Genomic DNA, 14,542 nt, shown 5'->3' on the forward strand with positions numbered 1-14,542 from the left:
AACTATAGTATGTTTATTTGATAAAACTATTTCTTAGTACATTTTTCACTTGTACTGACCAAAAGCTTCCACCAAGAATATGCATTTGGAAAAAGAGCAGTCAGAACTGTAGTAGGTTTCTTAACCTACTTGTACTACAGACCCCATCTCAGAATGTTTTTAAATGCATAAACAAAATACACAGTAATGCATATGTTTCCCTAGTTGTATTCATCAACAATATTTAACAACATATCTGATAAAGGGTATAATTTTGAAGTAGTAGTAAGTATAAATATTTCAAGATATCTGCAACTGTAGTGTGATATGAAAATATCTATGGTTTCTGTTAGTGACAGAGTCTAAGGTACTGTTAAGAGTATAGTATTGTGGTTTGTTGCCTGCATTCATTATTGAAGAAGACATTCATTTTCAGTCAGAGGTTAATGAAAACAAAGACAAATTTCCCCTATCCAAGTTCATAGATCACATGAATTCTATCCACAGACTCCCCTCCTCCAAAGGGATACCAGGTTAAAAGTCTATGGAGAACTGTATTCTTGTCATGGGTAGTGATTATTTAAGATTAGGTTGTTTTTAAAATACACTTAGTGGTGAAGTTACATATAGATCTATCCCAGTTTATAAAACAGAAACTATTTCTGAAAAGGTAGACGTAAAATAAATAATTGTATGTAGATCTGTTTCTCACTTTTAAGTAGAAACTAAATTCAGTCAGTTCAGTTCAGTTCAGTCGCTCAGTCGTGTCTGACTCTCTGCGACCCCATGAATCACAGCACGCCAGGCCTCCCTGTCCATCACCAACTCCCAGAGTTACTCTATGGCAAAAAGGTGTGTCTCTCAAATGTTAAAAAAAAAAAAAGTCATTTCAAAATGAATCAGAATTTCAAAAAATACTTAACATCAGAGGGAGGATAAGGGGAGGTGGGAGGAGGATTCAGGAAGGGGAAGTCATGTACACCCGGGGCGGATTCATGTCAATGTATGGCAAAACCAACCAATATAATATTGTAAAATAATTCAGTTCAGTTCAGTCGCTCAGTCGTGTCCAACTCTCCGCGATCCCATGAATCACAGCACGCCAGGCCTCCCTGTCCATCACCAACTCCCGGAGCTCACTCAAACCCATGTCCACAGAGTCGGTGATGCCATCCAGCCATCTCATTCTCGGTCTTCCCCTTCTCCTCTCGCCCCCAACCTTTCCCAGCATCAGAGTCTTTCCCAGTGAGTCAACTCGTCACATGAGGTGGCCAAAGTATTGCAGTTTCGGCTTCAGTATCACTCCAATGAACACCCAGGATCGATCTCCCTTAGAATGGCCTGGTTGGATCTCCTTGCGGTAAAAGGGACTCTCAAGAGTCTTCTCCAACACCACAGTTCAAAAGCATCAATTTTTCAGCGATCAGCCTTCTTCACAGTCCAACTCTCACATCCATACATGACCACGGGAAAAACCATAACCTTGACTAGACGGACCTTTGTTGGCAAAGTAATCTCTCTGCTTTTTAATATATTATCAAGGTTGGTCATAACTTTCCTTCCAAGGAGTAAGCGTCTTTTAATTTCATGGCTGCAATCAGCATCCGCAGTGATTTTGGAGCCCCAAAAAATAAAGTCTGACACTTTTTCCACTGTTTTTCCATCTATTTCCCATGAAGTGATGGGACCAGATGCCATGATCTTTGTTTTCTGAATGTTGAGCTTCAAGCCAACCTTTTCACTCTCCTCTTTGACTTTCATCAAGAGGCTTTTGAGTTCCTCTTCACTTTCTGCCATAAGGGTAGTGTCATCTGCATATGTGAGATTATTGATATTTCTCCCAGCAATCTTGATTCCAGCTTGTGCTCCTTCCAGCCCAGCATTCCTCATGATATACTCTGCATAAAAGTTAAATAAGCAGGGTGACAATATACAGCCTTGACGTACTCCTTTTCCTATTTGGAACCAGTCTGTTGTTCCATATACAGTTCTGACTGTTGCTTCCTGACCTGCGTACAGGTTTCTCAAGAGGCAGGTCAGGTGGTCTGGGATTCCCATCTCTTTCAGAATGTTCCACAGTTTATTGTGATCCACACAGTCAAACGCTTTGGCATAGTCAATGAAACAGAAATAGATGCTCTTCTGGAACTCTCTTGCTTTCTCCATGATCCAGCGGATGTTGGCAATATGATCTCTGGCGCCTCTGTCTTTTCTAAAACCTGCTTGAGCATCTGGATGTTCACGGTTCACATATTGCTGAAGCCTGGCTTGGAGAATTTTGAGCATGACTTTACTAGCGTGTGAGATGAGTGCAATTGTGCGGTAGTTTGAGCATTCTTTGGCATTGCCTTTCTTTGGGATTTTAATGAAGACTGACTTTTTCCAGTCCTGTGGCCACTGCTGAGTTTTCCAAATTTGCTGGCATATTGAGTGCAGCACTTTAACACCATCATCTTTCAGGATTTGAAACAGCTCAACTCGAATTCCATCACCTCCACTAGCTTTGTTCCTAGTGATGCTTTCTAAGGCCCACTTGACTTCACATTCCAAGATGTCTGGCTCTAGGTCAGTGAACACGTTATCGTGACTATCTTGGTCGTGAAGATCTTTTTTGTACAGTTCTTCTGTGTATTCTTGCCACCTCTTCTTAATATCTTCTGCTTCTGTTAGGTCCATACCATTTCTGTCCTTTATCGAGCCCAGCTTTGCATGAAATATTCCCTTGGAATCTCTAATTTTCTTGAAGAGATCTCTTGTTTTTCCTATTCTGTTGTTTTCCTCTATTTCTTTGCATTGATCACTGAGGAGGGCTTTCTTATCTCTCCTTGCTATTCTTTGGAATTCTGCATTCAGATGCTTCTATCTTTCCTTTTCTCCTTTGCTTTTCGCTTCTCTTCTTTTCACAGCTCTTTGTAAGGCCTCCTCAGACAGCCATTTTGCTTTTTTGCATTTCTTTTCCATGGGGATGGTCTTGGTCCCTGTCTCCTTTACAATGTCATGAACCTCCATCCATAGTTCATCAGGCACTCTATCTATCAGATCTAGTCCCTTAAATCTATTCCTCACTTGCACTGTATAATCATAAGGGATTTGATTGAGGTCATATCTGAATGGTCTAGTGGTTTTCCCTACTTTCTTCAATTTATGTCTGAATTTGGCAATAAGGAGTTCATGATCTGAGCCACAGTCAGCTCCTGGTCTTGTTTTTGCTCACTGTATACAGCTTCTCCATCTTTGGCTGCAAAGAATAAAATCAATCTGATTTTGGTGTTGACCATCTGGTGATGTCCATGTGTAGAGTCTTCTCTTGTGTTGTTGGAAGAAGGTGTTTGCTATGACCAGTGCGTTCTCTTGACAAAACTCTATTAGCCTTTGCCTTGCTTCATTCTGTGCTCCAAGGCCAAATTTGCCTGTTACTCCAGGTGTTTCTTGACTTGCTACTTTTGCATTCCAGTCCCCTATAATGAAAAGGACATCTTTTTTGGGTGTTAGTTCTAAAAGGTCTTGTAGGTCTTCATAGAACCGTTCAACTTCAGCTTCTTCAGCATTACTGGTTGGGGCATGGGCCTGGATTACTGTAATATTGAATGGTTTGCCTTGGAAACGAACAGAAATCATTCTGTCGTGTTTAAGATTGCATCCAAGTACTGCATTTCGGACTCTTTTGTTGACCATGATGTCTACTCCATTTCTTTTAAGGGATTCCTGCCCACAGTAGTAGATATAGTGGTCATCTGAGTTAAATTCACCCATTCCAGTCCATTTTAGTTCACTGATTCCTAGAATGTCTATGTTCACTCTTGCCATCTCCTATTTGACCACTTCCAATTTGCCTTGATTCATGGACCTAACATTCCAGGTTCCTATGCAATATTGTTCTTTACAGCACCGGAACTTGCTTCTATCATCGGTCACATCCACAACTGGGTATTGGTTTTGCTTTTGCTCCATCCCTTTATTCCTTCGAGAGTTTCTTCTCCACTGATCACCAGTAGCATACTGGGCACCTACCGACCTGGGGAATTTCTCATTTAGTATCCTATCATTTTTCCCTTTGATACTGTTCACGGGGTTCTCAAGGCAAGTGGTTTGCCATTCCCTTCTCCAGTGGACCACATTCAGCTGTGGTCCATGTGATCAGATCAACTAATTAGCCTCCAATAAAAAATAAAAATAAATAAATAATAAAAAAAAAGAAAAAATAAAAATCGTGAAAAATATTTTTAGTGTATGTCACAAGATAAATATTAAAATTATCCTTACCTACTTAACATACACAGGGTATTATATATACCACTTGTATATATTATTATGTTGAATACTAAAAATAATTTTCTGAGTACTCTAACCCCCATTTTACAGAAGAGCCAGGGTTGTTGTCAGTCCTGGTTCCACTACTTATCACCTGGATGACACTGGTCAAGTTTCTTAACCTCTGTACTTTAAAATGTACTTATCTGTAAAACATGGATAAAATAAAAATGCCATCTGTTTCACGGTGTTATTCTGAGATGATCCATGAAAATAACGTGGCATCTTGCCTGGGACACATTCAGCTTATCAAGATCACCACTGATCCACACTGCCAACTCAAGTTTCCATTCCCAATCTCTATCTTATGTAATCCATCAGTAACTTCTAACAGAAATGATTACTCCATTCTCATTGAAAGAGTCTCTTTACTTGGACTGTGGAATATCACTTACTCTTGGTTCTCTTACTTCAATGACTGGCTGTTTCTTCCCAGTCTTCTCTGCTATATACTCCTAATATTCTTAACTTCAGAAAGTTGGAGTATCCAAAGGGCTCATACCTTGAACTTCTTTTATGATGTTCTGGATGACCTCATATGGTCCCATAGTTTTAGACGCTATTTATAGCCTCAGTTCAGTTCAGTCACGCAGTCGTTTCCAACTCTGTGCGACCCCATGAATCACAGCACGCCAGGCCTCCCTGTCCATCACCAACTCCCGGAGTTCACTCAAACTCATGTCCATCAAGTCGGCAATGCCATCCAGCCATCTCATTCTCTGTCGTCCACTTCTCCTCCTGCCCCCAATCCTTCCCAGGATCAGAGTCTTTTCCAGTGAGTCAACTCGTCGCTTGAGGTGGCCGAAGTATTGGAGTTTCAGCTTTAGCATCAGTCCTTCCAATGAACACCCAGGATTGATCTCCTTTAGAATGGACTGGTTGGATCTACTTGCAGTCCAAGGGACTCTCAAGAGTCATCTCCAGCACCACAGTTCAAAAGCATCAATTTTTGGCAGTCAACTTTCCTTACAGTCCAACTCTCACATCCATACACGACCAATGGAAAAACAATAGCCTTGACTAGATGGACCTTGGTTGGCAAAGTGATGTCTCTGCTACTATCTAGGTTGGTCATACTGTCTAGGGTGGTCATAACGTTCCTTCCAAGGAGTAAGCGTCTTTTAATTTCATGGCTGCAATCAGTATCTGCAGTGAATTTGGAGCCCCAAAAAATAAAGTCTGACACGGTTTCCATTGTTTTCCCATATATTTCCCATGAAGTGATGGGACCAGATGCCATGATCTTGGCTTTCTGAATGTTGAGCTTCAAGCCAACCTTTTCACTCTCCTCTTTCACTTTCATCAAGAGGCTCTTTAGTTCCTCTTCATTTTCTGCCATAAGGTTGGTGTCATTTGCGTATCTGAGGTTATTGATATTTCTCCCGGCAATCTTGATTCTAGCTTGTGCTTCTTCCAGTCCAGCATTCCTCATGATGTACTCTGCATATAAGTTAAATAAGCAGGGTGACAATATACAACCTTGACGTACTCCTTTTCCTATTTGGAACCAGTCTGTTGTTCCATATACAGTTCTGACTGTTGCTTCCTGATCTGCATACAGGTTTCTCAAGAGGCAGGTCAGGTGGTCTGGTATTCCCATCTCTTTCAGAATGTTCCACAGTTTATTGTGATCCACACAGTCAAACGCTTTGGCATAGTCAATGAAGCAGAAATAGATGTTTTTCTGGAACTCTTTTGCTTTCTCCATGATCCAGCGGATGTTGGCAATATGATCTCTGGTGCCTCTGCCTTTTCTAAAACCTGCTTGAACAACTGGAAGTTCACGGTTCACATATTGCTGAAGCCTGGCTTGGAAAATTTTGAGCATGACTTTACTAGCGTGTGAGATGAGTGCAATTGTGCGGTAGTTTGAGCATTCTTTGGCATTGCTTTTCTTTGGGATTGGAATGAAGACTGACCTTTTCCAGTCCTGTGGCCACTGCTGAGTTTTCCAAATTTGCTGGCAATGGAGTGCAGCACTTTAACACCATCATCTTTCAAGATTTGAAATAGCTCAACTGGAATTCCATCACCTCCACTATCTTTGTTCATAATGATGCTTTTTGAAGCCCACTTGACTTCACATTCCAAGATGTCTGGCTCTAGGTCAGTGATCACGTTATCATGACTATCTTGGTCATGAAGATCTTTTTTGTACAGTTCTTCTGTGTATTCTTGCCACCTCTTCTTAATATCTTCTGCTTCTGTTAGGTCTATACCATTTCTGTCCTTTATTGAGTCCATCTTTGCATGAAATGTTCCCTTGGAATCTCTAATTTTCTTGAAGAGATCTCTTGTTTTTCCTATTCTGTTGTTTTCCTCTATTTTTTTGCATTGATCACTGAGGAGGGCTTTCTTATCTCTCCTTACTATTCTTTGGAACTCTGCATTCAGATGCTTCTATCTTTCCTTTTCTCCTTTGCTTTTCGCTTCTCTTCTTTTCACAGCTCTTTGTAAGGCCTCCTCAGACAGCCATTTTGCTTTTTTGCATTTCTTTTCCATGGGGATGGTCTTGGTCCCTGTCTCCTTTACAATGTCATGAACCTCCATCCATAGTTCATCAGGCACTCTATCTATCAGATCTAGTCCCTTAAATCTATTTCTTACTTCCACTGTATAATCATAAGGGATTTGATTTAGGTCATATCTGAACGGTCTAGTGGTTTCCCCTACTTTCTTCATTTTTAAGTCTGAATTTGGCAATAAGGAGTTCATGATCTGAGCCACAGTCAGCTCCTGGTTTTGTTTTTGCTAACTGTATACAGCTTCTCCATCTTATGAACATAAAAATTATAAACCAGCCCAGGAGACTCCTGAACTCTAGATTCACATTTCTAACTGCTTACACAGTATTTGTATTCAGATATCTAGTTCAGTAATTTCAGTAAGTTCAGTTCTGTCACTCAGTTGTGTCCAACTCTTTGCAACCCCATAAACTGTAGCACGCAAGGCCTCCCTGTCCATCACCAACTCCCGGAGCCTACTCAAACTCATGTCCATTGCATCATTGATGCCATCTCATTCTCTGTCGTCCCCTTCTCCTCCCATCTTCAACCTTTCCCAGCATCAGTGTATTTTCCAATGAGTCAGTTCTTCACATTGGTTGGCCAAAGTATTAGAGTTTCAGCTTCAGCATCAGCCCTTCCAATGAATGTTCACGACTGATTTCCTTTAGGATGGACTGGTTTGATCTCCTTGCAGTCCAAGGGACTCTCAAGAGTCTTCTCCAACACCACAGTTCAAAAGCATCAATTCTTCCGCACTCAGCATTCTTTATAGTCCAACTATCATACCAAGGGAATATTTTAAACAAAGATGGGCTCAATAAAGGACAGAAATGGTAGGAACCTAAGAGAAGCAGACGATATTAAGAAGAGGTAGCAAAAATACATAGAAGAACTGTACAAAAAAGATCTTCACGACCAAGATAATCACGATGGTGTGATCACTCACCTAGAGCCAGACATCCAGTAATGTGAAGTCAAGTGGGCCTTAGGAAGCATCACTATGAACAAAGCTAGTGGAGGTGATGGAATTCCAACTGAGCGATTTCAAATCCTGAAAGATGATGCTGTGAAAGTGCTGCACTCAATATGCCAGCAGATTTGGAAAACTCGGCAGTGGCCACAGGACTAGAAAATGTCAGATTTCACTCCAGTCCCAAAGAAAGGCAATGCCAAAGAATGCTCAAACTACCACACAATTGCACTCATCTCACACGCTAGTAAAGTCATGCTCAAAATTCTCCAAGCCAGGCTTCAGCAATATGTGAACCGTGAACATCCAGATGTTCAAGCAGGTTTTAGAAAAGACAGAGGCACCAGAGATCAAATTGCCAACATCCGCTGGATCATGGAGAAAGCAAGAGAGTTCCAGAAAATCAGCTATTTCTGTTTCATTGACTATGCCAAAGCGTTTGACTGTGTGGATCACAATAAACTGTGGAACATTTTGAAAGAGATGGGCATACCGGACCACCTGACCTGCCTCCTGAGAAATCTGTATGCAACTCAGGAAGCAACAGTTAGAACTGTCCATGGAACAGCAGACTGGTTCCAAATAGGAAAAGGAGTACGTCAAGGTTGTATATTGTCACCCTGCTTATTTAACTTATATGCAGAGTGCATCATGAGAAATGCTGGGCTGGAAGAAGCACAAGTCAGAATCAAGATTGCCATGAGAAATATCAATAACCTCGGATATGCAGATGACACCACTCTTATGGCAGAAAATGAAGAGGAACTAAAGAGCCTCTTGATGGAACTGAAAGAGGAGAGTGAAAAGGTTGGCTTAAAGCTCAACATTCAGAAAACTAAGACCGTGGCATCCGTTCCCATCACTTCATGGAAAATATATGGGGAAACAGTGGAAACAGTGGCTGACTTTATTTTTCTGGGCTCCAAAATCACTGCAGATGGTGATGGAAGCCATGAAATTAAAACACGCTTACTCCTTGGAAGGAAAATTATGACCAAACTAGACAGCATATTAAGAAGCAGAGACATTACTTTGCCAACAAAGGTCCATCCAGTCAAGGCTATGGTTTTTCCAGTGGTCATGTGTGGATGTGAGAGTTGGACTATAAATAAAGCTGAGTGCAGAATTGATGCTTTTGAACTGTGGTGTTGTAGAAGACTCTTGAGAGTCCCTTGGACTGCAAGTAGATCCGACCAGTCCATCCTAAGGGAGATCAGTCCTGGTGTTCATTGGAAGGACTGATGTTGAAGCTGAAACTCCCATACTTTGGCCTCCTGATGTGAAGCGCTGACTCATTTGAAAAGGCCCTGATGCTGGGAATGATTGAGGGCAGGAGGAGAAGGGGACGACAGAGGAAGAGATGTTTGGATGGCATTACTGACTCGATGGACAACGGTTTGGGTGGACTCCGGGAGCTGGTGATTTACAGGGAGGCTTTGCTAGCTGCAGTTTATGGGGTCGCAGAGTCAGACACAACTGAGCGACTGAACTGAACTGAACTGAACTCATATCCATACATGATTACTGGAAAAACCATAGCTTTGACTAGGTGGACCTTTGTTGGTAAAGTAATGTCTCTGATTTTAATAGCTGTCTGGGTTGGTCATAGCTTTTCTTCCAAGGAGCAAGCGTCTTTTAATTTCATGGCTGCAGTGATTTTGGAGCCCAAGAAAACAAAGTCTGCTATTGTTTCCATTGTTTCCCCATCTATATGCCATGAAGTGATGTCTAGTTAACAATTCAAATATAGCGCACCCAAAACTTAACACTTAATTTACCTTCTCCCAAACATGCTTCTGGGACTTCCCTGGTGGCTCAGTGGTCATGAATCTGCCTGCCAATGCAAAAGATGCAGGTTCAATTCCTGATCTGGGGAGATGCCCTGGAGAAGGAAATGGTAACCTACTACAATATTCTTGCCTGAGAAATTCCATGGACAGAGGAACCTGGTGGGCTACAGTCCATGAGGTTGCAAAGAGTTGGACACCACTGAGCGACTGAATGACAACAACAAAACATGTTTCTACATTTCCCCCATCTGAGTAAATGTCAACTCCATTCTTTTAGTTTCTCAAATTAAAGAGTATCACTCACACAACGTACTGAATCCGTTTTGTCCTGTCCTTAAGTTATCCAGAATTCAATACCTTTTCACCACCTCCACTGCCCTAATAAAAGCCATTAGCATTTCCCTCCTGGGGTACTGCAGTCTTCTCTGCTATAACAGCTTCCTAACTGTTCTCCCTACTTCTATGCTTGTTTCCCTATACTCTCTTCTACCCATAGCCAAGAGTAATCTTTTAAAAAACATAATATCATGTTACACTTCTGCTCAAAACTGTCCAGTGGCTTCTTATTTCTTAGAATAAAAGAGAAAAACTTATCCGTGACCTGTGTGGCCTAGCATTCCACTGCTTTCTGATCGTGACTTCTATCACTGTCATTGCATCCACCATCAGCACATCTTGCTAACTCTGTTCCAGCCATATTGGCCATTTTATGCTCTTCAGACATGTGTAACATCTGTTACACTTGCCACCTGCTCCTCTCGTAAGGTATTTCCCTCAAATAGCTACAGGGCTCATACCGGCACCTCCTTCAGTTCTTTGCTCAAATATAGAAGGCTTTCTTTCCCTGGCCACCCTGTTTAAAATTGCGGATCACCCAATCTCTCCAAATGCCTCTCCATCCTGTTTTATTTTTCTGCATTCCACCATCTGACATACCATTTACTTAACTTATTGTCTCTTTCACCCAACTTGAATGTTAGGTCCATGTTGGTGGAGATTTTTATGTTTTGCTCATTGATGTGTTCCCCATATCAACAAGAAGTTTGTTAATTGAATGACTAATTTTTTTTTTCATTTTAATATTTTATCAGGTGCTACACAGTTTATGCCTGACCCCAAGCTCATGGATCACGGGCAGTCCCATCCAGAAGATATAGATATGTACAGCACTAGAAGCTAAAATAATCTGCATAGAGAACTACAAGATGTGTGAAGTTTCAAATAATGGTGAAAAAAATCATGTAATGGGTAACTGATGCATAGGGTATAAATTAAACCAAGTTTTCCCCTTACATCTTCTAATGTACAGTTTGACAAATCACATAAGTGACTAAAACACAAACTGAATACAATCCAAACAACATTACATTATTGATGAGGAGGCAGAGGTAGAAGTATTAGGATGCATTTGGTGACTTTAAGGGTGTTTATGAAAAAAAAAATGTGTGTATATAAATATATATATACATATACACATATATATTTGCTGTAGCTTTTCTGAATTAATATCAGCTAAATTGGAATGGTGTGTGGAAGGATGTGTTCCCTCCCCCCTGTTTGTTTTGCATTTCCCAGAGATATAATAAAATATGCATATTTTCTGACATTGGCTTGGCTTTGTCTCTTTGTTTAATTAATGCTAACTCCTCTTAGATGTCCAAAAATAAGTCTGTTTGAGAGGACCATGTGCTACATGGGACCCCTCAGTGCTGCTTAGCATTCCTTCTACTGATTCCTGGGTAGTTTCCTATTCTGGTCTCCAGGAGAGGTTTTACAGACCTCTTATTCTGAAGCCTCCTATACCTGCCAAAGATGACTATGTCTTCTATTACACAGAGGAAAAAATAAGTTATTAGACATAGTCTTTCCCAACTTCTTCCCATCTATCTTCCAGACTTACCTCTTTTCAGCCATGCATCCCCCTTTTCTAAAGCTGATGCTTCTATCTGTGTTCCTGATCTCCTTCCCATCTTTTCTAGTACCATATTCCATCCTGTTTAATTTTCAGTCTCTTGTTTCTCTTTTAACTGATTTCTTTTCCTCAGTCTCTTAACAGTTTCAAATCCTCTTTATCCAAAAACAACAGTATCAAAAACTTTTCCCTAACTCCCTCTTCCTCTTGAGCGACTTTTTCTTTTTCCTTCCTATGATTTTCAGACTTCATAAAACAGTAATTAATGTCACTTTCTTATGTCTTCAACTTCAATTCCTCTATAACTTGCTACATCTTGGCCTCTATATTGTTGTTCAGTCACTAAGTTATGTTTGATTCTTTGTGACCCCATAGACTGTAACACACCAGGTCTCCCTGTCCTTCACTATCTCCTGGAGTTTGCTCAAATTCATGTTCATTGAGTTAGTGATGCTAATAATCTTATCCTCTGTACCTACTTTAATTTTCTGTAATGATTGACTCATAACTACTCCCTTCTGAAATGCATTGGTGTCATCAAGGATCTAGACATATTTCTCTTTCTACTCTACTCTTTAGCATGTTGATTTGTCACCTCATGATCATAAAATGGCTCCTATACCTCTGGGGAACACACACATATTCAAAGTAGGAAAAGGGGTTACAAAAAATCTGTACCAGACGCTTCTGACTCCCTCTTATCAGAAAATTAAATGATTTCTTAGAATACCTCTCAAAAGGGATCCCTCCCTCTGTCTATATCTTAACCAGAATTTGTCTTGTAAATCAAATTTTAGGTTGGCAATTACATTATTGTCTATGAAGAGAAAGGCAAGCAATAAGGGATTTGGAACGGTGTTGAGTTTAAGTTAATATATAGTGTCTGGCTCCAAAATCACTGCGGATGCTGATTGCAGCCATGAAATTAAAAGACACTTACTCCTTGGAAGGAAAGTTATAACCAACCTAGATAGTATATTAAAAAGCAGAGACATTACTTTGCCAACAAAGGTCCGTCTAGTCAAGGCTATGGTTTTTCCCGTGGTCATGTATGGATGTGAGAGTTGGACTGTGAAGAAAGCTGATTACCAAAGAATTGATGCTTTTGAACTGTGGTGCTGGAGAAGACTCTTGAGAGTCCCTTGTACCGCAAGGAGATCCAACCAGTCCATTCTAAAGGAGATCAATTCTGGGTGTTCATTGGAAGGACTGATGCTGAAGCTGAAACTTCAATACTTTGGCCACCTCATGTGACAAGTTGACTCACTGGAAAAGACTCTGATGCTGGGAGGGATTGGGGACCGGAGGAGAAGGGGACGACATAGAATGAGATGGCTGGATGGCATCACCAACTCGATGGACATGAGTTTGAGTGAACTCCGGGAGTTGGTGATAGACAGGGAGGCCTGGCGTGCTGTGATTCATGGGGTCGCACAGAGTCAGACACGACTGAGCAACTGAACTGAACTGAACTGAACTGAACCCTATTCTTCTAACCCATCTATCAGATTATTATGACATAGTTGTCTTCCTGACATCTTCAGTGACTCAGCATTGTCTATAGAATAAAATCAAGATCCATTAGCATGACATACAAGGCCTTCATAAATGATCCCAGGTAAACTTTAATCCCTCCTCCTTCTCCCCACCCACCCTACTATCAAATATTTTATATTGTGTTTGCCAATAAGTTCATTTGGGTTTTTCCACAACACTGTACAGAAAAACTTGAACAAACTTTTTGGCCTGCTCAGTATATTATCTATAACACCACTTGCTTCATAAACATGCTTTGCTCTTTTAGTATGTCTTTCTCTGCCTATGCTAGTGTCTCAGAGTTGTTTTTTTCACATCACGCTTCATCCCAACTTTCTACTTATTTTTCAAACCCATCCTTTCTTAGTTCCCCAAGGTAGGATTTAAATACTCTCCTGTACATTACCTTACATTTGGTATTTATGGCTGTGATAGCCCACATAATTTATTATAAAACTAAAACTAGATTAGCATTTTTTTTCATTTACAAGGCTCCTTGCGGCATAACTGAATCATCTTTGTATAGCTTTTTTAATGGGCTTCCAAAGTAGCTTAAATGGTAAAGGATTGGCCTGCAATGCAGGAGATCTGGGTTCGATCCCTGGGTTGGGAAGATCCCCTGGAAAAGGGAATGGCAACTTTCCCACTCTGGCATTCTTGCCTGGAGAATTCCACAGATAGAAGAGCCTGACGGGCCACATTTCATAAGGTTGCAAAGAGATGGACACAACTGAGTGACTTTCACTTTCACTTCATAGCTTTTATACCCATAATACCTGGTACATAGTAGGAACTCATATGCTGGTTGTAATATAGGGTGAAAAAATAATTATAATTCTATCAAAAGGCTTATATCCTACTAGAAAGGATAGAAACATACACAGATACAGTGTACTATGTAATATCTTCCCTAAGATAGTTACAACAAAAGTTGGTTTCTCAGAGATGGAATTTAGTTCCAAGATAAATACAGAGATGAAATGTAGTTCCAAGATTAAGTTAAGGCAGTGGTCCTTGATCTGCTCAAGGTGGGAAAGCAGTTCATTTACTAGTTATTCATAGGTAAGCTTTTCATAATTTAGCTTTAGGATTTTATACTTTTTTTTTTAACCTCAGATCTGTTTGTGACCAAATGTACAATATTTCATCAAATCCAAGACCTCTAAGGGAAAAGTGCTGCCAGTTGATCATAATACTTTTCCAAATTTCAGATGTATTACAATATGAAAATATAAGCATTTGAAGTTTCATAGGATACAGTAAGTAAAAAAAATAGATATCCTAAAGCCAAGTATAAGTTATTTTTAAATTATCTGCTCTTTTGGGTTATCAGCTCTGCTACTACCTGGTGTGCTGTGATTCATGGGGTCGCAAAGAGTCGGACACGACTGAGCGACTCAACTGAACTGACTGACTGACTAACCATTCTGCTGAAACCAGAGTTTGTTCACTTGCTGTATTATACGACAGTCAAACTGCTGTTGGATTCAGGAGACATTCAGATGTTGGAGCCTATATTTGGACAAGTTGTTACATT

The 14,542-nt window shown here is 40.5% G+C and overlaps 1 protein-coding gene across 2 annotated transcripts in view; it reads left to right on the forward strand.

The window, feature by feature from the left end:
• Positions 1 to 11,171, forward strand: part of APOOL (apolipoprotein O like) — a 128,427-nt gene extending 117,256 nt beyond the window's left edge. Inside the window, exon 9 of one of the 2 annotated variants that reach the window (XM_055438112.2) lies at positions 10,649 to 11,170. In XM_055438112.2, coding sequence (XP_055294087.1) covers positions 10,649 to 10,737 — 89 coding nt within the window. In that variant the 3' untranslated portion in view covers positions 10,738 to 11,170. Of the gene's footprint in view, positions 1 to 10,648 lie in introns of both variants that reach the window. The other variant, XM_055438114.2, reaches the window with a different exon arrangement.
• Positions 11,172 to 14,542: the final 3,371 nt, after the last annotated feature.

The sequence above is a fragment of the Moschus berezovskii genome, chromosome X (assembly GCF_049115385.1).
Source record: "Moschus berezovskii isolate FMDL1 chromosome X, NW_MosBer_1.0, whole genome shotgun sequence".
Lineage (NCBI taxonomy): Eukaryota > Metazoa > Chordata > Mammalia > Artiodactyla > Moschidae > Moschus > Moschus berezovskii.